At 47.6% G+C, this 24,625-nt stretch overlaps 1 protein-coding gene across 2 annotated transcripts in view; it reads left to right on the top strand.

Moving 5' to 3' along the window:
• The window catches only part of Il17rd (interleukin 17 receptor D), a 69,634-nt gene extending 48,367 nt beyond the window's left edge, over nt 1-21,267 (top strand). Inside the window, exons 4-13 of one of the 2 annotated variants that reach the window (XM_052733818.1) lie at nt 1,142-1,260; nt 1,761-1,881; nt 6,516-6,560; nt 6,652-6,803; nt 7,364-7,429; nt 7,859-7,913; nt 8,441-8,551; nt 9,669-9,832; nt 12,500-13,445; nt 15,000-21,267. In XM_052733818.1, coding sequence (XP_052589778.1) covers nt 1,142-1,260; nt 1,761-1,881; nt 6,516-6,560; nt 6,652-6,803; nt 7,364-7,429; nt 7,859-7,913; nt 8,441-8,551; nt 9,669-9,832; nt 12,500-13,445; nt 15,000-15,112 — 1,892 coding nt within the window. In that variant the 3' untranslated portion in view covers nt 15,113-21,267. Of the gene's footprint in view, nt 1-1,141; nt 1,261-1,760; nt 1,882-6,515; nt 6,561-6,651; nt 6,804-7,363; nt 7,430-7,858; nt 7,914-8,440; nt 8,552-9,647; nt 9,833-12,499; nt 13,446-14,999 lie in introns of both variants that reach the window. The other variant, XM_052733817.1, reaches the window with a different exon arrangement.
• The last annotated feature ends 3,358 nt before the right edge of the window (nt 21,268-24,625 follow it).

Genomic DNA, 24,625 nt, shown 5'->3' with positions numbered 1-24,625 from the left:
CCTACAGAGATGTTGTATCATGTCATCGTGTCTGAATCTCTGTTTGTGGATCCACTGACTATCACCCCACAGGAAGCTTTGTGATTAACAAAACGCCATGCACCATAGAACTCCCAGGTTCTACACTATGAGGCTCTAATTTGGCTTTTCTGCCTGAACCACCATGAAATATGTGCTCTTCATCAAATAATTATAGAATTGGAGGAGCTATTCAAAGGAGAAAAAGATTTCTGTGACCTTTGCCATCAATAATTTCCCCACCTGGTTAATTGCATCCTGTGTAATTACTTCTGCCCTGGGAGGGGAAGGGTTGAAAATGTCTCCTTGTCTGGTGTTCAGAAGGAATGTGAAATCGATATCTCGACAATCAAGGCCAGCTTTGGGGATCTCCAGCTGCACTTGAGCCACTCCAGTCTCCATGGGATACAGAGCCCCAGTGCTGGCTCCTGTGGCTATCAGAGCTTAATCCTCCTGAAAGCATCTAGTCAGACGTGCAGTGGGAGGAAGGAAGCTCAGGTGGTGAGGCTGGGCCGCCGCCTTTCAGTAGCACTGTGGGTGTCTTGGGGCCCTGAGGACTGTATTCGGAGCACACACTGGGCAGCCCTCAGGTGTCTGCATTTCAGGCATGATTAGAGGAAGACCAGCATTCCCCTAAAATATTTAATCCCAAGCCTAGGAACGAACCCCTTTGGGTGCAGACATACACTTCATTGGGAATTTTGTTAAGTTCCCAGTGAAATATATCCAGAAAGTATATAGCTAAAACTTCAGATTAAAAACAAAGTTTGAGGGCATTCACTGGGAATTACTGTCAGCTCAGTGTGCCTGAAATTATACATTCCACTATAGACATTGCGATCAGTTTAGACTTGAGCCTAAATATTGAATCCAAGTGTCACAAAAGCAATAGATGTTTGTCCCAGTGGCCGAGTGGGCTAGAGAACGTATTAGGTACAGTGATCACTCACCCTGTCCCAGAGGAGTGAATGAAGGTTGTGCATTCTGTTCTGTAGACACGCTGGCAGAGGAGGATGTTCCTTTAGCTTTGGTGTAGAGCTGGAGAGGCTGCGACCTTGGAGGAGGGAAAGGGTGTCCCGAAGTAAGTAGGTCTGCATTTCCTAAAAGCCTCTGCTTTGCTTAGGCATTGAATTCCTAAAAGGATTTCGAGTAATACTGGAGGAGCTGAAGTCGGAGGGGAGGCAGTGCCAACAACTGATTCTAAAGGACCCGAAACAGCTCAACAGTAGCTTCAAAAGGACGGTAAGTCACCCTCAGGGAATGTGCCCCTGAAGACACCATTGTTCCAGGGGTCTGAATGGTCTATTGAAAGTCTGAAATTGGAGAAGGTGGGGGCGGCTGTGGGGTCCACAGCCCAGCCAAGGTGGGCGAGAATAGGAGGCAGCAGCCGAGCCTGCCACACTCCCAGGAAAGCCCTTCAGCAGGGCTCTTCAGCTGTAGTAAACACACCTCTCTGGTTACACGGAAGCAGCAGCTATCCCAGGTGTCTGTGGGCTCGCCCTTCGCTCCCTCCAGCTCTGAGACTCAGTACTGAGGTGCCATGCTTTCTTGTCTAAGAACAGACAGCCCTGTCCATCTTTAGCATCGGGGATCCAAACCCAAGCTCAGTCCCTCAAGCAGACCCGACTTTCTTCTCTCCTGGGATCTGCTCACCCTGGAATTGTGTCTTTTGTAGGTGGGGGTGGGGGTAGGGGCGGAGGTGGACAATTCCTCCACACTACTGTGTCTTTGTTCCCTTTTAGGGAATGGAATCTCAGCCTTTCCTGAATATGAAATTTGAAACGGATTACTTTGTCAAGATTGTGCCCTTTCCTTCCATTAAAAATGAAAGCAATTACCATCCTTTCTTCTTCAGAACCCGGGGTGAGTATTGTCTTTCCTGCCTGGCTCCCAAAGGAGTCATTTCTACTTCCATTGATCTTTCCACAGACGTATTTACAAACACACCAGATACTGATGTGAAGTAAGCAGGGTGAGAAGCAAATTCACATTTAAAAAAAGAAAAATGGGACAAGGTTTCTCTACAGTCCATGCTGCCCTGGAATTCAACAGGTAGCCCAGGTTAGAATAAACATCATGTCAGTCTTCCTGCCTCAGCCTCATGAATGCTAGGATTACAGGCATGAGCCACTATACCAGCTCAGAAATGCATTTTCAAACATAAAGGCTAAGGGCTGGAGAGTTGACTCAGTACTAAGTACAGGTTCTTCTTCCAGAGGATCTGGGTTTGATTCCCAGCTCCTGCTTTGGCAGCTCACAACCATCTGTAATTCTAGTTCCAGAGATCTAGTGCCCTCTTCTGACCTTGGTGGACACCAGGCACAGACATACATGCAGGCAAAACACCCATGCATCTATAGCTCAGTGGTAGAGTGCTTACCTAATATGTGCTGGATTAGCAGTTATTTGCTGGACATGGTAGTATAGTCACAGGTTTTCATCGGGACCACAATCAGATCTGTTCTGTCATCCACTTTTTAAATAACCACACAGAGACTTAATAGTCATTATAAATGCTCAGCCAACAGCTTAGGCTTGTTACTAGCCAACTCTTAAAACTTAAATTAACCCATTTCTATTAATCTACATTCTACCACGTGGCATTACCTCTCTTTCATCTTACACCTCCTGTTTCCTCTCTCTGTGTCTGGCTGATGACTCCTCTGACTCTGCCTTTCTTCTTCCCAGTGTCCTTAGTCTGGTTTTCCCACCTAACCTTATCCTGTCCAGCTATTGGCCAGTCAGCTTCTTTATTAAACCAATCACAGTGACACATATTTACACAGTGTAAAGGAATATCCCACATGGCAGCACATGCCTGTAATCTCAGCACTCAGGAGGGAGAAACAGGAAGATCACTGCAAATCTGAGGACAGTTTGACCTATGTAGACTGGGCTGCATACCAAGATCCTAGCCTAATACAAAGAAAACACACCAACAAAAACATTAGGCCAGGCCCAACTGGAGACAGCTCTCTCTGCTTCGTTTTAGATCACGCATGGTGGTTTATTTACATATTGTTTCTCATTTGTTTATTTGTTTGTTTTTTATCTACTTATTAGTAAGAAAAGGCCTTACTCTGGAGGCTTGATTCTAGAACCTAGTTATATAGTTAAGGCTGACCTCAAACTTACAACAGTCCTGCCCCTGCCTCCCAAGTGGGGTTACAAACATATGCTGCCATGCCAGATGTCAGCTGATATTTTAAAACATTTATTATTATTATTAATTAATTATTGTTTTTGGTTTTTTTTTGTTTTTAAAACAGGGTTTCTTTGTGTAGCCCTGGCTATCCTAGAACTCACTCTGTAGACCAGGCTGCTCTTGAATTCACAGGGACTGGCCTTTGCCTCCCAAGTACTAGGATTAAAGGCATGCACCACCATGCCTGGCTAAATTATATGTATTTTGTGTGCATATGTATCGGGGGGGGGGGGGGGGTGCCACAGTGTGTGTGTGTGTGTGTGTGTGTGTGTGTGTGTGTGTGTGTGTGTGTGTGTGTATAGGCACCATGGTGTGGTGTAGAGATCAGAGGAGAACTTGAAGGAGTTGGTCTTTTCCTTCTACCATTTGGGTCCTAGGGAATCACACTCAGGTCATCAGCCTTGGTGGCAGATGCCTTTACTTTCCAAGCTGTCTCACCGGCCCAACATTTGTCTTTTGGCAACACTGTGGTCACCATGAACGCATCCATGTATAAAAGCAATGTGATACTTGTTGGCGGGTGTGATTTTTGTAATTTGCTTGTAGAGAACTTGCCTAGCTTGCACAAGGCCCTCTGATCTCCAGCATTAAAGGGAAAAAAAAGGTTGAGAGGTGACTTAAAAACAAACAAAAACAAAAACACAGCCTAGGACTAAAAGGTGTAAGTTGATTTTTGAAGTAAAGGGTAAAAAGATAAAATGTTGTAACATCGCCGGGCGGTGGTGGCGCACGCCTTTAATCCCAGCACTCGGGAGGCAGAGCCAGGTGGATCTCTGTGAGTTCGAGGCCAGCCTGGACTACCAAGTGAGTTCCAGGAAAGGCGCAAAGCTACACAGAGAAACCCTGTCTCGAAAAACCAAAAAAAAAAAAAAAAAAAAGATTAAAAAAAAAATGTTGTAACATCATGAGGGTGGTCAGGATGAGGGTAAAAGCAGTATCTCAGGCTGGCAAGGTGGCACAGGGATCCGCTTGCCAGGAAGCCTGACCACTTGAGTTCAGTTCACAGGATCCACATGAGAAAAGAGAGAACCAGCTCGGTAAGATGAATGATGTAACACGAATTGCTAAACAGTCTTATTAATAAAAAACCCGGAGACAGATATTGGGCTGAAAGCTGAAAGATCACAGGGATAGAACAAGCCACAGCCGCAAGTTCTTACCGCTAGGAAATCCTCAGCCCAAGAGAGAGCTACTTCCTGTATACTCACACCTATGTACCTTTCTGTGCCCTGCCATCTTACTTCCTCTCTCCACCCAGCTACATCACTTCCTCTTTCTGCCCAGGTCTATCAATTCCTGTCTGTCTGTACAGACCTCCAGACCTCTATGGTTAACTAGTGTTGGGATTAAAGGCATGTGCCACACCACGCATGGCTCTGTTCCCAGTGTGGCCCTGAACTCAGACCTGGATGGATCTCTGCCTTCCGAATGCTAGGATTAAAGGTGTGTGCTACCACTGCCTGACCTCTATATTTAAAATAGTGGCTGGCTTTTTCCTCTGATCCCCAGATAAGCTTTATTGGGGATAATATATAGTAAATAAAATAAAATATCACCACACAACTCTCCAAAGTTGTCCCCTGATGTTCTGACCTCTACATGTGGGCTGTGGCATGCATATGCCCCACATATAAAATAAACAATGTAATTTGAAAAATCTACACCTAAGACCACTTTTTTCTAGAAAATTTTTACAAAATTAGCACTAAAGTTTATCCAGTCTCTATTCTAAATGCTGTCTAAATATTGGTGTAGCCCACCTCTGTAATCCTCCTTCCATGAAAACCCCCTCCCCCATACACTCAGTAGCTGTGCGCTCACACACAGAGAGGGCCAAGGGCTTGGCTGAGAAGTGCAGTTCTGAAGCCCACGCTGCTGGCTGCCAACCGTGCCGGCTTTCCATTTGTTCACCTTCCTCATTTATTCCGTACGTGGCTTCTCTTTCATCTCCCCGCATGGCGGCTTTGAAATTTCACGGCTAGTCACCATGAGACCTCCAGTGGCTTCCTCCTGCCTCCTGATCAGACTTCTCACCTGGGGTTCTAGGTCTTGGATGGCCAGCTCTCTGTCTAGGTTGGCCTCCCCTTTCCTTGTGACTGGTCTTGTTGTATTCCTCATCTATGAGATGTTTGGTCTCAGCCCTAGCCTGTATCCATGTTCCCTTTTGCCAAATTCTTTTCTTTGGTTGGTTTTGGTTTTTTCGAGACAGGGTTTCTCTATAGCTTTGGCTGTCCTGGAACTCGCTCTGTAGCCCTGGCTGGCCTCAAACTCACAGAGATCCACCTGCCTCCCGAGTGCTGGGATCAAAGATGTGCACTGCCACCACCACTGCCCTTTGAAGTTGTTTTTTGTTGTTGTTGTTGCTTTATTTTGTTGTTTGTTTTTATTTTGTGTGCACTGGAGTTTTGCCAGCATGTGTGTTTGTGTGAGGATGTCGGATCCCCTGTAACCGGGGTTGCAGACAGTTGTGAGCTGCCATGTGGTTGTTGGGAATTGAACCTGGGTCCTCTGGAAGAGTAGTCAGTGCTCTTAACCGCTGAGGCATCCCTCCAGCCCTTTTGTCATATTCTTAATGAGGTTGTTTTCTATGCTGCCAACTTACCTTGTATTTCCTATTTTTCTAATTAAAATGATATTCGCCGGGCCGTGGTGGTGCACGCCTTTAATCCCAGCACTCGGGAGGCAGAGGCAGGCGGATCTTTGTGAGTTCGAGGCCAGCCTGGTCTACAGAGGGAGCTCCAGGAAAGGCGCAAAGCTACACAGAGAAACCCTGTCTCGAAAAACCAAAAAAAAAGATATTCATTAGGTCAAGACCATGTGCAGGTCACATCTGTTGTTACTTTCCACATACTGATCAGATAGAAGACTCAAAGAATGTGTTTATGAGAAATTGTGTCTAAAACTTAGAATGCATGTGAAGGTTGAAATAACATCCCTCCTGTGTGTAGACGTCTCCACAGTGGGGCATCCTGAGTGACAGAAGTATGAAGAGCTCCACTGCCTTTGGAGCCTTGAAGCTCTGCAGTATCAGACAAGCTTTAAAAACTTTGGTGGCTTTACACTACTTCCACCATGTGGCGTGAAATGTTCGGCGTTAATATTTGTATGTTTTCTCATTTAAATTTTTATTAAGATACAACATAATTGTAATGAAAATCATTGTTGAATTGATGTACCTTTTCTAGCACACCAAGCTCAGTATATATTTTGTTCAGTTTTTATAGAAGGGAAACATCAAACTGTCCTGAAACTAAAAATAGCCTTTTTTTTTTTTTTTTTTTAAACATAATAGCCTGCGACCTATTGTTACAACCGGACAACATGGCCTGTAAGCCCTGTAAGTACAGCTGTCTGTTAAGTCTCAAAGCGTTACCCCATATGGTGTGGAGCAGCCTTTGGGTGCTTACTGGGTCCCTTCCTCCTCACAGTCTGGAAGCCTCGAAATTTGACTATCACCCAGCACGGTTCAGACGTGCAAGTGTCCTTTGACCACGCACCGCATAACTTCGGCCTCCGTGGCTTCTATCTTCACTATAAACTCAAGCATGAAGGTCCCTTCAGGCGGAGGACGTGCAAGCAGGTGAGTGACTGCGTGTGTAAGGAACACACATGTTTGAAAGTGATAGTGGGTGGCTGAGGTAAGTGTTAAGCTCCTGTGGTCAGTGGATGTTTAGGAATGTTCACCGCTGGGTCTGTCTCTAGCCTACTTACCATTGATTGCTCTTAGTTATCCCCACTTTGGATGTTTTGGGGTGACACAGAACCAAGGCATCCAAAGCATAGGCATTTCTAGTTTGTATTGTGTTTTAAGCATCTGCCAGGTGCTGGGTGGCAATCCCAGAGCTTTCTGCTCTTCAAATCCTGACTGCTCATCAAACAGCCTGCTTCCGTTCATCCTTTGTAGGTGGAAAATCTGGGGCTCAAGGAGGTCACTTGCCTTGCTGGAGGTCAATAGCTAGGAAGTGGAAAACATAGATCTTGAGCCAAGTCACTAGCAGATCAATGGCCCTTGTTTGTTTTGTTTTTTGTTTTTAAACTAAGTGTATCAAAACCAGTGGCAAGTTTCCTTCAGCTTCAGGAAGAAGAGGACTGAGGCCTTTTCTAAGGTGAGCATTTGAATTGCTGTTTGCTTCTTTGTAGGACCAGAACACAGAGACAAGCAGCTGCCTCCTCCAAAATGTCTCTCCCGGGGGTTATGTCATTGAGGTACGTACAGTCATAGAATGCCCTGTTGTTAGGTCCACAGGAAGCAGTTCCCATAGAATTTCGAGTCTTTGGCTTGTTTGTTTTAAGACTGAGTCCCATGTAGCTCAGGCTAGTCTCAAGCTCCCTTTAGAGCTGGGATGACTTTGAATAACTAACGTCTCCTGTCTCTTCCTCCTGGGATAATAGATGCTCACACTATGCTCCTGGCTTTTATGCAGGCCCTGGGGGTCAGGTCTTCAAGCTTGCACAATAAATACTTTTATCGGTGGAGGCAGCTCCCCAGCCCCTTCTTTTTTTAAAACGGTTGACTTAGAAAGTGTTGAACTGCCGCTGTGCTCCCACCTCCTGGTGACGGGAAGCAGGGAAGTCACGGTTCTCTCCATCCCCGTGGGGAGACTCTGTAGTGACATGGCACTCTCTGTTCCGCAGCTGGTGGATGACAACAACACAACCAGGAAAGTGGTTCAGTACGCGGTAAGGCCAGGTACGGCGCTCCGGCTTGGGTCTGCGCTCACACGAGTCTCTCGAGCAGGCTTCTAGTATTTTCTGTACTCTGTACGTCTTGGTTCACAAAACAACACAGCCGCCGCCTCTTCTCTCTCAAACGATGGCTCACCAAGTGAGTCCCCTTCCACATTCATGTTGGGGCCTTGAAGATCCAAGCGGGCATGGCTTCTGCCGCCGGCGGCCCGCCGCCGAGCCTCGGCGATTGTCCTTGGAAGGAAAGTGGTAGGGAGGAGGGCTTTCCTGAGGCGAAGTTCTCACTCCCGGGTATCTACTGTCCTAGCACGTTCAGAACTATTGAATAATTCTTTTCTACAACCCTTGAAAAACAGCTGTGGAATCCTTTTGGAATCACCACAGCAGAGCCAGAGTGAGGTGGTTGGGGACCCTGGAACCTGTGAGTCAGCTTATGTTTAAAAACAAAAAGGGAACCAACCCCGCCCCCTCCCCTTCTTTGAGCCCGTTTTGCCGCTTAAGTTTAACAGCTTTCCCTTTGAAATCTCCCAGTGCACTCTCCCTGGGCTGGACCCATCAGAGCCGTGGCCATCACTGTGCCTCTGGTTGTCATCTCGGCCTTCGCCACGCTTTTCACTGTGATGTGCAGAAAGAAACAGCAAGGTATCTGTCTCTCTGTGCAGGCCCTCTCCTCCCCACCCTTCGGGTGCCGTCTCTCTGTGCAGGGCCCTCTCCTCCCCACCCTCTAGTTTGTGGCAAGTCGAGGGCAGGTGCCAACGAAGAAGGCGCCTGGGAAGCCCTGGTTCCTCCAGGAGGGGCCTGGGGCACCTCAGACGTCCTTGCCAGCTCCTTGCCTACTCAGGTTCCCAGAATCCAAATATCTGGCTGTTAATTTCTAGGACCTGGCAATGGACAGGCATATTACCCCGTTCTCAAACTCAGGAAGTCTGAAGTCTGAGAACGGAGTCATGGAGGGCTTCATCATTGATGAGTTAGGCATTTCACCTGGAAAACTGTAGGCGAGCCATATCTTGGTCCGTCTGGGTGGGGTCACTCAGGTGTAAACTTACAAAAAAGTCGTGAAGATGTTCACTTGAGACTTGTGTACTCTAAGCTAAGCACGGTGGGGCATCCTCGGTATCCCAGCTACTTGGAGGCTAACGCAGGTGGATCGCTTCAATCCAGGAACTGGAGGCTAGCCTGGGCAATAGGGTGAGACCTTTGTCAAGAAAAGAGAAAAGTCCTTTTGTTGTTGTTTTGGTATGCTTCACTTTTTCCAAATTATCCGTAAACAATTCTCCTTCCCCGAGCTAATCCTCTAGTTGATGAGGTTGTCAGAGCTCTTCACTGATGTGAGTGACTGCTGCTGCAACATTTCTTGACACATCCAAGGGCAGTTTCAGGTTAAAACCGTTTTTTTTCACTTCCGGGGAGACCACTGCAGAAACTGACTGTCTCGTTCACAGTGCAAGTTGAGGCTGATGGAGTCGGAGACCAGAGACTCCCTAGATGGAGATGTCAGCTGTTCCTTTTGGTAAATTTACTTTTGAGACCAGATCTGATGTAGCCCAGGCTGGCCCCCAGCTTGCTGTGTAGCTGAGGATGGTCCTGAACTTTTTGCCTCCGCCTCCCAAGTGCTGGGATTCCTGTTGTGGGCCACGGTGCCTCAGCTTAGCCGCTCATTCCTGAGACTCGGGTCATGTGGAAAAAGACAAAGCTTTGTTTATAGGTGTCAACCTTATCTTCTCTCCCAATTTAGAAAATATATATTCACATTTAGATGAAGAAAGCCCGGAGTCCTCCACATACGCAGCGGCTCTCCCCAGAGACAGGCTCCGGCCACGGCCCAAGGTCTTCCTCTGTTACTCCAGTAAAGATGGCCAGAGTCACATGAATGTGGTCCAGTGTTTTGCCTACTTCCTCCAGGATTTCTGTGGCTGTGAGGTGCGGAATCCAGTTTCTTCTCTTGCTCTGGGCAGGATATGAGCTCCATCTTCCTTTTCAATGCCTTCTCCTCTCCAGTGCTTTCTGGAAACCTGCTTTTGCCCAGTGCTTTACTTTCCAAACCAGGATCAGTCTGAGTTTGTCCTATCTGTCACCAGCAGGAAATGTTATGATACATTCTTGCTTGACCCTTGAGTGGCATCCACATGGTAGGACGTTTTTTGAGTGCTGCAAAGGGGTGCCCTGCCATGGAACACGTGACCAGAATGTGAGATTGTCACCTGACATCATGATGAGCGCCTGCAGGATCAAAGCCTCAGTGGTGGGCATCGGGAGAGAAGGGCAAAGACAGCTTTTAGGAGTGTAGGCAGTTCTCTGAAGGAGTTTTGCTGAGATTGGGAATGGAGGATGGACTGTCCTTGGAAGAGATCTTGGAGACTGGGAGGGCTGAGGTTGATTCGTATGTCATGGAAAGGGAGAAACCAGTGAGAAGACGGTGGCTAGAGAGAACCAGGGAGTGAAAGGAGAGGGCTCCAGAATTTGCCAAGTGTTTGAATGTCTACACGGGTTTCCTAGCTCTCTCCTCCGGCTCTGCCTCCTCCTTTTTTGGTTTTTCTCACTATGTAGTTCTGGCTGTCCTGGAATCCATATGTAGACCAGGCTGACCTCTAATTCACATACCTCTGTCCCCAAGTGCTGGGATTAAAGGCTTGAGCCCACATACCCAGTTTTCTTAGCCCCTCTTAACCATGAACATGTAGCTTTTCTGTAGACAACGACGCTTAATTTTTAGAGTGAGCGAAGTCTGAAACTATTGTGGAAGGCATACCATCTGTTTGTCACAAAAGCAGTTATGTGATGTTTTGTAGTTCCTTTACTTTGAACTGCCATTTGGCCCATTTCTTTGGTGAGAGTGCCCTCTGGTGTTAATAAAATGTATTTACAAACTGGTGGGATTTCCTCCTGTGGGGGGAAGCCTTGAGCCTAGCAGGTGAACGAACTGCCACAGCAGCCAGTGGCCTGACATGCTCAGACAGCACAGGCGTGAGTGGTGTATTTGTGCCCTGTTCTTTTGTACATAGATGAGATTGCACATAAAGTTTGTTTTTTTAAATAGCTGCGCCATCCACGATATTGACTTACCATGCCTGAGTTAGTCCAGGTTGTTGAACTTCTTGCTCTCTGGGCTGGCCCATTTCTGATGATTTCTCCATCATCAGAACACCCCACATTGCAATTGCTCAGCCAGAGATAGAAAGGTATGTTTTCAAAAGCACTTATGTTTTGTTTATTAAGATGAAATCAGCCCTGGACAGAGTTTTTACAGTTTTGTAAAATATGCCACACGTGGCTTAACAAAACACAGATCAAAAAGATTAGTACAACTGTTTTTGTATGATATATAAACCTAGAGGCTATGTATTTTTAAAATACCCAGTTAGGCTGGGTGGTGGTGGCACACGCTTTTAATCCCAGCACTCGGGAGGCAGAGGCAGGAGGATGTCTGTGAGTTCGAGGCCAGCCTGGTCTACAGAGTGAGATCCAAGACAGGCACCAAAACTACATAGAGAAACCCTATCTCGAAAAATCAAAAACCAAAAAAATCGGTTAGCTTGAATTTGTATAATGTTAATAGAGTATGAGCTGATTCAGTATTTTTTTTTTTTAGCAAATGGTAGATGTTGGGGCTTTCTTCTCTTGGGTACCATTTTAGAACAGGAGAATGAAGTCCTTCCAGAATGCCCCTCCCCTGGATAATCCGTGTTTAGCTGTTAGGAATTAATTTTTGAGCTACTGGAGAAATGGTGCCGGTACAGCTGACAAGGAATGCTCCTTACAGTTTCGGATGAAAGCTGTTGGAGAGGTGAAATCCTTTGAGAGGCTCACACGTACTTGGCTTTCTTTCCTTTACCAGAGATTCCACTGCTCTCTTGTCCCTCTTCCCCCCAAACCCTCCGGTTCACAGGGCTTGTCAAGCTTGTAGACCTCTATGAAACGGTAGAGGACAGTACTTAATCCAGACAGCGTTAACCAGAGACCACACCACAGCAGCGGGACAGTGGGCTAACCCTGGGTCTATGAACATGGCCACAGAGGCCCTCTTTCCTAGTCACACGCTGCATGTGAGTCACCTGTCACTGTGGGTGGCCCTGGCACCAGGTCCAAGCCCCATTTCCCAGTACACTCTGGGGTCACTCTCCACATCCTCTTCTCAGAGCCTTTTAGCCTCGTCCCCAGGGTCTTTCTGCTCTTTAGATCTGGAAGCCCCACTCATTATACACACTGTTCTCAATTCCTCCCCATTCTGTGCTCTCTCTCATAGTGCGGGTTCCATTGAGGACATTCTCAAGGTGTCTTAGACAAGTTGCTGGAAACCCTGGCTTCTGTCTCTTCACTTGTAGGGCAGCAGTGCTAATGACCCAACACGTTATGGAGGTGATGTCATGGATGGCAGGCACTTCAGGAAGTCTGGTGTGGGAATGCAGTTGCTAACCTCAGAGCTTTAGCTGTGTGTGTGTGTGTGTGTGTGTGTGTGTGTGTGTGTCTGCACATATCCCTGCTAATAATGGCTAAGGGGCAGACTATGGGACCTCACTCACTGGTATTCCAGTCGTCTTTCTGGACGTTGGTGTAAATAAGCAGTGAGGTGACCTGTCCTCTTTCCAGGTGGCTCTGGACCTATGGGAAGATCTCAGCCTCTGCAGAGAAGGGCAGAGAGAATGGGTCATTCAGAAGATCCACGAGTCCCAGTTCATCATTGTCGTGTGCTCCAAAGGCATGAAGTACTTCGTCGATAAGAAGAACTACAAACACAAAGGAGGCAGTCGAGGCGCGGGCCAAGGAGAGCTCTTCCTCGTGGCTGTGGCCGCCATTGCCGAAAGGCTCCGTCAGGCCAAGCAGAGTTCATCCGCAGCACTGAACAAGTTTATCGCTGTCTACTTTGATTATTCCTGTGAAGGAGATGTCCCCTGCGTTCTGGACCTAAGCACCAAATACAAGCTCATGGACAACCTTCCCGAGCTGTGTTCCCATCTGCACTCAGGAGAGCACAGCCTTCAGGGGCTGGCTCAGCACCCAGGACACAGCAGTAGAAGGAACTACTTCCGGAGCAAGTCTGGCCGTTCCTTGTATGTTGCCATTTGCAACATGCACCAGTTTATCGATGAGGAGCCTGATTGGTTCGAGAAGCAGTTTATACCCTTCCATCCTCCCCCGGTGCGCTACCAGGAGCCGGTCCTGGAGAAGTTTGACTCAGGTTTGGTTTTAAATGATGTCATAACCAAACCAGGGCCAGAGAGTGACTTCTGTCTAAAAGCTGAGGCTTCTATACTTGGGGCCCCTAGGCCAGCTGACTCATACTCGTACCTGGAAAATCAGCATGCAAGCCTGGACCAGGATATTGAGGCCCAGCCCATCTGCGAGAGTGGCCCTGCCTTGCCCCTGTTGCATGCGGTGAAAGCTGGCATTCCCTCGGATATGCCACGGGACTCAGGCATATATGATTCCTCTGTGCCCTCATCAGAGTTGTCTCTGCCTCTGATAGAAGGACTCTCCCCTGACCAGATGGAAACATCTTCCCTGACCGAGAGTGTATCTTCCTCCTCTGGCCTAGGTAAGATGCCCTGGGACTGGGCCCTCATTTTATCTATCAATCTATCTATCTGGACTGGGCCCATTTTATCTATCTATCTATCTATCTATCTATCTATCTATCTATCTATCTGAGATAAGATGCCCTGGGACTGGGCCCTCATTTTATCTATCAATCTATCTATCTGGACTGGGCCCTCATTTTATCTATCTATCTATCTATCTATCTATCTATCTATCTATCTATCTATCCATCCATCCATCCATCCATCCATCCATCCATCTATCTATCTTCCTCCTCTGGCCTAGGTAAGATGCCCTGGGACTGGGCCCTCATTTTATCTATCTATCTATCTATCTATCTATCTATCTATCTATCTATCTATCTATCTAGGCCCTCATTTTTATCTATCTATCTATCTATCTATCTATCTATCTATCTATCTATCTAGGCCCTCATTTTTATTTATCTATCTATCCATCCATCCATCCATCCATCCATCCATCCATCCATTGGTTGTTGTATTTTTTTTTTTTTTTTTTTTTTTTTTTTGGTTTTTCGAGACAGGGTTTCTCTGTGTAGCTTTGCGCCTTTCCTGGGACTCACTTGGTAGCCCAGGCTGGCCTCGAACTGGTTGTTGTATTTTTGAGACAGGGTCTCACTATGCAACTCTGACTATCCCGGAACTCACTGTGTAGACCAGGCTGACCCCGAACTCACAGAGATCCACCTGCTTCAGCCTCCTGAGTGCTGGGATTAAAAGTGTGCACCACTATGCCTGTCTAGGGATTGGGCTCTTGATACAGGCCATATAGCCTTTGGCCACACTTTTGAAAGCCATCCCCAATTTAGGTACCTTATTGGGCAGTGAAACCTGATAGGAAATAACATAACTCCTCTGATAGTCTTGATTTATTCCAGGTAAGGGGGGAATATTGAACTGCAGAAATGATGATGATAAATTATGGTGAGCTGCACACAGTATTGCCTTTAGGAAAAAAACAAACCACGTTTATTTTCTGTGTGCACACACACATGGGGTGGGGGCGGGGCATGTGCCATGGCAGACGTGTGGGGCTCAAAGGAAAACTGGTGGGAGTCGATTCTCTCCTTCCACCATGTGGGTCCCACAGATTAAACTCAGGTTGTCGGGCTGGGTGGCAGTCTCCTAACTCAGAGTCACCTCACCAGCCCTGCATTGCCTTTCTACACTGGGGAAAGGTTGGAATACCAAGACACATGCACTGCGCAGGTTCATGAGTGCAGTATTTTCCATCCTAGCTTCACACAGCACCCCAGGTAGGAGGGCTCGTTCCCAGAGAGCCTCGGGAATCTGCCACACCTGTAACTTTTTGGGGCCATGCTTGCGAAACTTTGGCCTTAAAGGGAAGGCTCTTCCTTCCTCTCCTAAGGGGACTAGATCCTGTTAGGAGGATGAAAGAGTTGGTCTGAGCTGGTTCTGATGTCTGCCTCTGGTACAACATACAAGAGCGAATCCCAGCCATGTTGTGGCATCGGGGCCTGGACCAGTGAAATGCACTGACCGTGTAGCTCTGTCCTTTCTTCTCTCCATAGGTGAGGAGGACCTCCCTACCCTCCCTTCCAAGCTCCTCGCCTCTGGGGTGTGTAAAGAAGAACATGGTTGCCACAGCTATACTGATGAACTCCAAGTGGCTGCCCCTTTGTAAGCACATGGGAGCATCTAAGCATCGCCACTTTAACGGCTGCTGCTTGGGTTTCCCAGCTCACCTCTGTGTTGTGCAGCCTGCCTGGGGCTGAGGGCTCACACAAGGATATCTGGAATGAAATTCTGGCCAGTACTCAATCCTGTCTGCTCCGGCCTTCTAATAGATATTTAGCAGAGTCTCCGATTTCCCGAAAGCATACGGAGCTCTCCAAGGCATGTCCATTAGAGCAGCCGGCAGCCGGCTATGTGAGGCCGTTCCTTGGATTGGAGCCTTTCCTGGGAGGCAGAGAGGAAGCCGGCACAGAGAAGCAGGAGGCACCAACACTGCTTGTTCTGACTCCACTGACCTCTGCAAACTTTACCTGTTCCCTTTCGGCTACTTTGATTCAAACTGCTTTGTGGAAAAAGCACTTTGAACATCAGTACAGCTACACGTCGAGTACTGTCTGGGACCCAGATTGTGCTGCGAGTGATGTTTCCATCCGTTTCTGATGTGGAACTTACACTGTCTCGAGTGTTAGGTAAACTCTGAGTCAAAGGTCTAGACAATGACTGAATGTCCATCCAGTCACTTTTTATGAAACAACTTTCTCTATATTCCTGGGAAACGTGGCTGACCAGGATGGAATCCACGGAGCAGGCTCACCCTCTTGACCGTCATCATATGTGAAGAAGATGCCAGCACCTGGGTGTCTTCCCTGGATCTAAGGAGCCAGCATGTGGGGACCATAGTTTCCCTGGGTTACAACTACTGCTCTGTAGCTCCGGTGATGATGCGTAGAGATAAAGGACTATTGCACAGCTGGGCGACATTATTGGAAGTTGTGGTTTGTGCTTTGGCTGTGGTGCTCTGTGTCCTGAATGTTAGAGGTCAGAATCTATTAAAACACAACTGTGTGTGGGAGGTGGTGGCCAGTTAATCTGCTGACGTGGTTTTGACTAGTGACAAACCTCCTTTTTAGAAAGCAGAAAAGAGGGGATTGTTACAAAAGTAAACGCTCTATTTTTATGAATGACTCTTGTACAGAAGTTCTGTTTCCAAAGGCAAAGCATCTCTTCACATGCTGTGTATTAATTAATTAGATGTATATAATGACATGTCCGTGGAAATGTCATGTCTCTGTGGAAACCCTCATCCTCTCTCCATGGCGCATTTGGTGTGAGCATTCCTCTCCACTGTGATCATGAGTGCTGTTGGATTTTGGCAGGCTGTTTTCCCAGCATTCTACCGGGAACTGTGAAGGATTTTCCCATTCTTTAACCAGTTAGGATCAACATTAAGGAGGATGCTGAGAAAGATCCCAAGGTGGGGTGGAGAAGAGGCAGGGTTTTTCCTTCCAGGCACATTTTCAGCAGGAGGGGAAGGAAGCCTCGGCTCCTGCAGCAGTGTGTGTGTGTGTGTGTGTGTGTGTGTGTGTGTGTGTGTGTGTGTGTGTGTGTTGGATGAAAGTTTCCTCCCTGCTCTGCACAGGCCGCTGGCAGCTTCTCAGGAGAACGTGCTCCTCTGTCCTCTGGCAGAGAACAGAGCAGCTGCTCTGGGCGAGCTGTGAGATGGTCTCGCCGTAAAACCAGGACTCTCAGCAGCGGAGCTCGTTCCAGATTGTCACTGTGGAATCCAGACCGAGCAGACAGAGCTCCCACCTCCACGAGACTGCCCTGGCCGTTCTCAGTCTTGGCAATCATTCTCTGAAGGAGATCAGTGGGCCTACATTGCTAACGTGTGACCATTCACTGGGAACATCATCAGAGAGGTTTTTTTTTTTCTTTTTAAGCTGAGGCCAAGAAATATTTTAGGCCCCCCCAAGGAGACTCCCCAAAGAAACCACTTTTAGGAGAGATACTCAGTTTTGCATATGGGATGTGGGACCCCTGAGAGTGCCTAGGGCCAGCATGGGGCCTTGGGCTTAGGGCTAAGCAAGGCCCAGGCAGAGAGCTCACGGCATGGATTCAGGTGAGGAAAATGGAGGGAAACCACCTGAGCCTTCTAAGATGCCAATCTAAAAAGTCAGGATCATCAGGTGATGTTTCAGTTTGGATTTAGCGACTGGATGCTTTTATTTTGAAATACAAATGTTTCTGTTCAGAAGACTCAGATTCTAACGTGCCAAGTGATGGAACTACAGTAAGGCTGCTTAACTCAGGATGAGCTGATAGTGGGTAATAAAGTGACATTTTATTAGTCAGCCCCTGTTCCCCCTCCACCTCATCACTCGAGCTGGGAATGAGAATTGCCTTGCAGATTAAGGCAAAGTGTCTGTTCTGAACAGAGCTGCAGTTTTTGGCTCAACATTGTCCCACGCGGTAGAGATGGGAAGATGGAATTAGAGAAAGGTTCTGACAAGCCACAGGCTTTTTGATGCTGTAGGGAAACAGGAGGAGGTTGGGTCTGAGAGTGAACCGTATGTGGGTAAAGAGAGGGTGTCCACCGGGAAGGAGGCCAGGATAAGACCAGGGCGCCAGGAAGCCCAGAGCGATGAGGTAGTTGTTGCCCCGTGTCTGTGGGTGTCCCACAAGCGCATCTGATGCTGAGAAACCTAGTTACAGGGGGACCGGGGGGGGGGGGGGTCTCTGAACAGTTGGCGGCAAGTAACAGGGACCACCTCAGTGGGCCCCACCCAGGTACATGAGTGCGGAGGCTTGGGGCTTTGGGGCACATAGATTTCTGGAATGAATCAGAAGTCGTCCTTGACCAGGCCCAGGGATTCAGGTGGGACCTAAGCAGGTCATAGTATTTTGAGTCAAAATGAGACTGGGTCTTAAAGTTGTGGTCTGAAGTTTTGGGTTGGCCGACAGGTGCTAACTGAAGTCAGCCCTGGGTCAGAAGCTGAAAGCTGTCTTCAGTGATCGTGAGATCATTGGAGTCAGCATGCAGAAAGTTAGGGGTTCAAGTTCGAGTCTGATGGAAGCTCAGACTTACCTCTTCATAGTCACGTGATTGTTTTTGTTACTGGTTTTCTTGACAACCTCTAATCTTAGGTCCTCTGACCTTTATGTAAGTAACTAAATAGGGAACTGTCCCCTCCAGACTATGGGATTGCAGGGTTGTGGGAGCTTTTCAGAAGGAGTAGGGAAGCTATTTTATTCATGAAGGAGGAAGAAAGGAAAACACAAAATTATCAGCTACCTCAACACAAGAAAGAACATTCTGCCTCTATTGGGAAAAGGCAGACCACGCCAAGGTCAAGGTTTCTCATCTTTTTCTTTTATCTTCCATTGTTGGGGATGGCTGCTCATAGTTGGCAGAGTCTGCTTCCTGGGGCACCAGAGAGTGTCCTTTCTGCCGCACCCCTGTCTAGCCTTCAGGAGCAGGGAACATTCCAGATGAGTGTGTCTCCGCAGTGTTTCCTGCTTTTCCCAGTGTTCAAGAAAAGTTGAGAATTTCTGATTTTTAAGCTATTAATGTCTCGCGCTGGCAAGCCCAGCAACCCAAGTTTACTCCCATGAACTCACCCTCTCCCAAAAGTTGTTGTGTTCTTTCACTTCCTCAGGCTGGCTGTGGCACTCACAGGTACCCATTGCGTGTGTGTGTGTGTGTGTGTGTGTGTGTGTGTGTGTGTGTGTATGTATGTATGTATGTGTCGTGTGTGTGCACACACTAAGTTTAAAAAGCAAGCAAAACATTGACATTTAAACTTTAGAAACTGCTAAAGTGAATTCAGGACCAACAGAACATGTAGATGGATCTGATTTTGCATGGTGGCTGCCAGGTTTGTGACTTCCGCTTTGTTTTGTTTTGTTTTTTTTGTTTTGGTTTTTCGAGACAGGGTTTCTCTGTGTAGCTTTGTTCCTTTCCTGGAACTCACTTGGTAGTCCACGCTGGCCTCGAACTCACAGAGATCTGCCTGGCTCTGCCTCCCAAGTGCTGGGATTTAAGGCATGCGCCACCACCGCCCGGCCGTGACTTCCGCTTTGTAAAATGTGAAATAAACCATCCACAGTAATCACAAATGTGTGGGGCCCCGGGAAAAGCTGCTGCTAGCCCTCTCCTTCAGGAAACTTGATGCGATCCTGATGGTTTTGCTTCTCATGTAGCCCAGGCTGGCCTTGAGTTCCTGATGCCTCTCTGGCATGCACCATAACCCACAGCCTCCATTTGATTCCGAATGCATTTGAAATGTTTTGATTATGTCTTTACATTTCATGTCTCAAGAGAAAGGCAGCTCAGCTGTTAATTTCAGATTCAGATTTATACTGTCCTGCATTTAAAAGCAGGCAACAGTTGCATTTAAACCTCTGGACTTTGGGGGCCTTATTTATAGTTCAACTCTAGTTGTGTTTATGTGGGGGGCAGTTCTGAGCTTATGCCAACATACATTAGGGACAATTTATTTGGGGAATACAGCAAAGTGCCCCAACACTGGGTTTTGGCGTCATGCTTTTTCTGCAAACTAGGACTGTTTGGAGGTGTGATAAAGGAAACGGAATCATTTCCTGTTGTTGAGATACCAGGTGTCCCCATGGGGGTTTGGCCACCCTGGTCAAATCACCACTTTTCCAGATCCAAGGGTGAAAGTTAGCTGAAGGAAGGCTGGCTGGCTATAAGCAGTTGGCTTTGGTTCCAGTTTCAGAATTTGAGGGTGAGGAGAGGCTTAGATCACCCAGCACGTTCCCTCCGTGCACTCAAGACAGGCTGTGCTTGAGTTGTTCCAGACACGAGGCTGTGGCCCAGAGTCTGGCTCCTTAGCGAAGGAGATTCTGTAACCTCCCCGCTGATCAGATAGTTCTCTGTATGCCTTTGTTGCAGAAATTCAAGCCAGCTTTCTTTTGTCTTGGGTGTAGAGGAGAAAGAACAGCTGGTCACCTTCCCAGTACTGAAAACCACAGTGAAGTCATCCCCTGGTGTTTTTTCAGTAGTAAATAATCCCACCCACTTAAGGTCTTTCACAGCTCTTGTTCTCCAGGGGCTTAATGATTTCCTCCGCTCCTGCACTTCTCAGCACTTCTCGGCTTCACGCTCAGTTCCATTACCCAGACAACACCGGTGCCTTGTTCACATGGGTGCCATCTGACAGCCAGGCCCCAGTTAGGGTTACAGGGAAATTTGTGCGGGCCTGGGTGCTCTCACCACATAGAAAAAAATCATGGCACTTTAAAACACTGTCATATCACTGATACGCCTCCGGAGAGTTATGACCGCCACTTTTGGTCTCTTGCTGATAGTCCTGGCTCCTGTGGTATAGCTTCTTTTCTCCCACAGGCAAACACTTGGTGCTCATTGCTGATGTATTTAATGTCTTCTTCTAATCTGAAGACACCCTTCAAGGCCAGCTCTTACCTTCAGAGTGGCAGCTACTCCACACTCCAACTTTGGGTTCTGTTTTTACCTATTTCTAGACTTGATCTTTATTTTGTGAATCATATCATTGTTTAAATGGTGCACACTTCAGCAGAACTGGCAAGGTGTGTGGGGGGGGCAGTGTTGCTAAGTGCCGCCTTCCGTTGCTGTTGGGGACTAATTTACAAACCCTTTTGAATGCCTCAGGGAGAGCCTCTGGGGAATTTTAGCCAATTGTTTTCTTTCCTGCCCCTTGGGTCATCCTTGATATTCACCTGGGACCACAGACACCAAGGCTGTATCTCTCAGTTGAGCAGGCATAGTAGTTGATACAATCAGAAACCAGACAGAAGCAATCATTCCAACTGCATAGCTAACATTTATATTGCATAGAATCGGGCAGAAAGAGTCAAGGAGCAGCCTCCTGTGGCTGCCACTGGGTTATACGCAATGTGCTCATCTGTTATTTTTTTAAAAATTCTCTTCCTCTCAAAAAGAAGCATGTCAAGTTTGGACAGCAGCAAAAACTTCCATACAAATCCAAAGTGTTCATTTTGAGTGTAACATTAATTTTTGTTATCTGTTTAAAAAGCAAATATTTTTACTGTGGAAGCTCCCGTGTTAAGAAGGAAGGCCTTCGGGCACAGTGATGACTGATGACATTGTTCTGTTTTACATTTTAAGTTTTTTTGTCTTCGTGAGGTTTGGCAGAAGAGTGAGCACGGGCAGGCTGTAGCAGTGTGCCATATTTTTACATTGGAGATATTGGGGGTGTATTTGTACAAAACCATACCTAGATGATAGTCAGTCGTGGCTGGCATTTGTAAGATGTTTTTGTGCCTTAGAATTTCTGCCTCAAATAAAGTGTTTTGTTGTAAGTCTGCAGTGGCTCCTTATTTTCCAACATCTGTCCCGCTTCCTTCCTAGCTTGGGCTCCTGGCTGTTTGCAGAGGGTTCTGCCTCTGGGTGTGGAGGTAAGAAGGGCTTGCATCTGCACCCTGCTCTGCGAGGTCACTTCTTGGGACTCATCACTTCCCGGTCAGTTCCCAGCTCTGTTGCAGGTGCTGTAGCCCTGTGATTAGGAGACCCAGACCCCCAGTTTGTCTATAGAATGGGCCCAGAGCCCTGCGTTAGGGGGTGGTGACAGTTGTCAGGGTACCCCAAATGACAGGTGTCCACAAGAGGGCAATGGTTGATAAGGAAATGGTCAAAACTGGGGTTCTTGGGAGTGTCAGGGTCAGAAATCGGGGTTCTATCTGTTTGTTTCTCATCTGCTCTGGTTTCATTATGTGCCCAGAATTTGTAGCTTGTAATTTCGAGGGAACTTGAGGGAAATGGAAGCAGCTCTGAAGCAATCACTGTGGGCCACAGAAGAGGAAATGCCCCCTTGCCTTGGCATAAACAGCATTCTTCCGGTTCACTTTATCCACTGATGTCCTTTTTCCCATCTTTGGAAAGTCCTCTTGAGAACTGATGTCAGGGCACTGAGTACTGTATGGGTGTGGTCTCATTTACCTTCCTGTTACTCTTTGTAGTGGCTCATCTTACTGTCCCCATTTCACAGACAAGGAAACTGAGGCTCAAGCTCTTACTTATTGAATGAAAAAAAGAAGTAAAAGGACATGACTGCTCCTAAGGGGTTGAGGTTTTTATTATAGATGAGGCATCTGGAAGTCTGGAGTGAATATGACCGGCAGACTGAGCAGGGCCACGTGAGAAGAGGGAAGAGCCAAGAGGACAGGAGCAAGCCGGATACCAAGAGACAAAAAGGGTTGATAGCCAAGATGGGGGAGGCTATAGAGGGCAGAGCAGCTGGGGAAAGGGCAGCACAGCCCCCTGGGCTGGAGAGTTTAGGGTAGGGAGTGGGGTATGCCAGGTGCTGGTGTCCCCTTTGATGTGTTCATAGGAACCTCAGCTGTTTGTCCCAGGTTTGAGACCTAACACTCATAACTGTCTAGTGTCAGAGGCCACCTTACTGCTCAGGTCTAGCCAGCTAGATAAAGGTAGATTGAGGAGGAGGTGAGGACTGTCAGCAGATGGGTTCCTGGAGTGCTTGTGCCTTTTCTCACCTCCACCCGACACAAGAAGGAGCCATCAACAATCACTCTCAGTATGGAGATTAGCTTTGCTGAAAGCACAAACGAGGAATTGGCAGCCCAGGGATTGAGACATCATCACATCTAGTTAATAGTTCACAGCATCCCTCATTATTAAAGGGCAGGAGGAACCTTGAGTGGTAATCAAAGTGACTGTTCTTTTCTCAGTGTAAATGTTTGGAGTAAATCTTGTTCTCCGGTCATCTTTTTGCCTGGATAGACACGTTTCTGGACTTCCTGCTGTGAAGTCCCTGTTGTCATGACCACACTTGCCCCAGACATGAACAAAGGCAGGGGGTTTGTGGAGATCAGAGGAAACCTGAGTGAACAGGTGTTGTTGACATGAGTGTGCCATGTCAAGGACCCAGTGCCTCAGACCCCTGGTGTGTGTGGGGATCTTGACTGTGTAGAAAATGTGGATGGAAGCTTCCTCCTCCTGGATTGTTGACCTGAGATGGCACCCCTACAGAGACTCCCCCGCTGAGATTAGCCAAACCTCCCTTTTTTTTTTTTTTTTTTTTTTGGTTTTTCGAGACAGGGTTTCTCTGTGTAGCTTTGCGCCTTTCCTGGAACTCACTTGGTAGCCCAGGCTGGCCTCGAACTCACAGAGATCCGCCTGGCTCTGCCTCCCGAGTGCTGGGATTAAAGGCGTGCGCCACCACCGCCCGGCTCCAAACCTCCCTTTTTATTAAGCGTTACACAATAAGCCAGCTCCTTGTTTATCTGTATTCAGTAAACCCGCCTCCTCAATTCAGATGTATAACATGAACACGTTGCACTTCCAGAGTGCACAGCCCACCCGACCCCAGCTTTTCTTCATGTGTGCCTCTCATTTCTTCATTGCCTGTCACCGCAGCTAGGTCAGTCCCTGAGCCGTGCAGGTCTCAGAAGGACCAGTAGTCCTCTGTGCCATCTCTCCCCTGTTACTGCACACTCCAGGAAGTGGATAGAGGTTGGCATCAAGACAAACTGAGGCCAGGCCAAGAGGAACTTGGAGTCGGAAGGTAGCACGCCTGGCCTTGACTGCAAGTTTGGGCAGGTTCTGTGTCTGGTTTTAACTCCTGAAGGTAAGGCGCTTAGAGATCCTCTACAATGGGTGAAATTGCAAGCTAGTGATGAGGTTTTGTTATTAGCGGTGGGAGTGTTGTGATTCAGGCTTTGGTCTTTGCCATGCTGAGCTCAGAGCTCAGTCTGCTGCTGCCTTTCCGACTCTAGGCGGGTGGCTTGCCCTGTTTAGGCTTTAGTTTTCGTAGCTGGAAATCCAAGCAAGGCTGTTTTGAGGTTTGAATGTACCAGATGATCCTGGACATATAACCTGGCACACAGTATCTGTGGACATGTGGTCACCAGGGGGCAGGACAAAGACAGTGCAGTGAAATTTCCCTCAGCAGACCTGTTACCTCTTGGATATCTCGGTGTAGAAGGGCAGCTGGAAATGGCCTTTGGGAGAGATGGGCACGTGATTAGATGTTACTCCTTCTTTGAAACCAGTGGTGTTGGAGTGAACGCTGAAGTTCTTACACAGCCCTTTGCTGATCATTCCCCTCTGTCTCCTTCTCCCCAACAGACACTTCCTAAATTCCTTATATCCATGCTCCTGCCCAGGGCCTTGCAAGTGCTGTCCTTCTGTCTGAAACACCTTTGCTTGTGCCTCACCCTGGCAGAGATACCTTCTCCTGTTACTGCCCACCGTCCATCTAGTCCCAACATGTGTCTTTAGGTGAACTCCTCTCAGCTTGTGTGAGCATTCGATGGACCCTCGTGCCTCTGGAATGTCCTTCCAAGTTGGCTGGACTGGTATTGTGCTTTAAGCAGCTTGTGTGACCCCCAGGCCTGCTGGGACAAGTCCTGTCGTCTCCTTGGATCTCAGTATCAGTGGAGGGTATAAGCGTCGCTGATTCATGGGTCCCTATAAAGCTAAAACACTTGGAGGGGATTGCAAAGCATGGCAGGTGCTCAGAAATGTTTTCATGTGAGCAGTTACTAACTTGTAAACAGAGAAAGATTTCCTGGGGAAGTAAACTATCTTTACTTTACAAATTGCCTTCAGGCTCCAGCCAGCTACCAGGAGTCCCAGTGTTCAGAGCCATGTGCATGCCCCAGCCCCAATATTTCCTCCTGAAAGGCTGGTATTGTCTCATGG

The sequence above is a fragment of the Peromyscus californicus genome, unplaced genomic scaffold (genome assembly GCF_007827085.1).
Source record: "Peromyscus californicus insignis strain IS unplaced genomic scaffold, ASM782708v3 Scaffold_12__1_contigs__length_115047231, whole genome shotgun sequence".
NCBI classification, from domain to species: domain Eukaryota; kingdom Metazoa; phylum Chordata; class Mammalia; order Rodentia; family Cricetidae; genus Peromyscus; species Peromyscus californicus.
The sequence above is the reverse complement of the archived record's forward strand: the minus strand, read 5'-3'. Positions and strand labels throughout refer to the sequence as shown.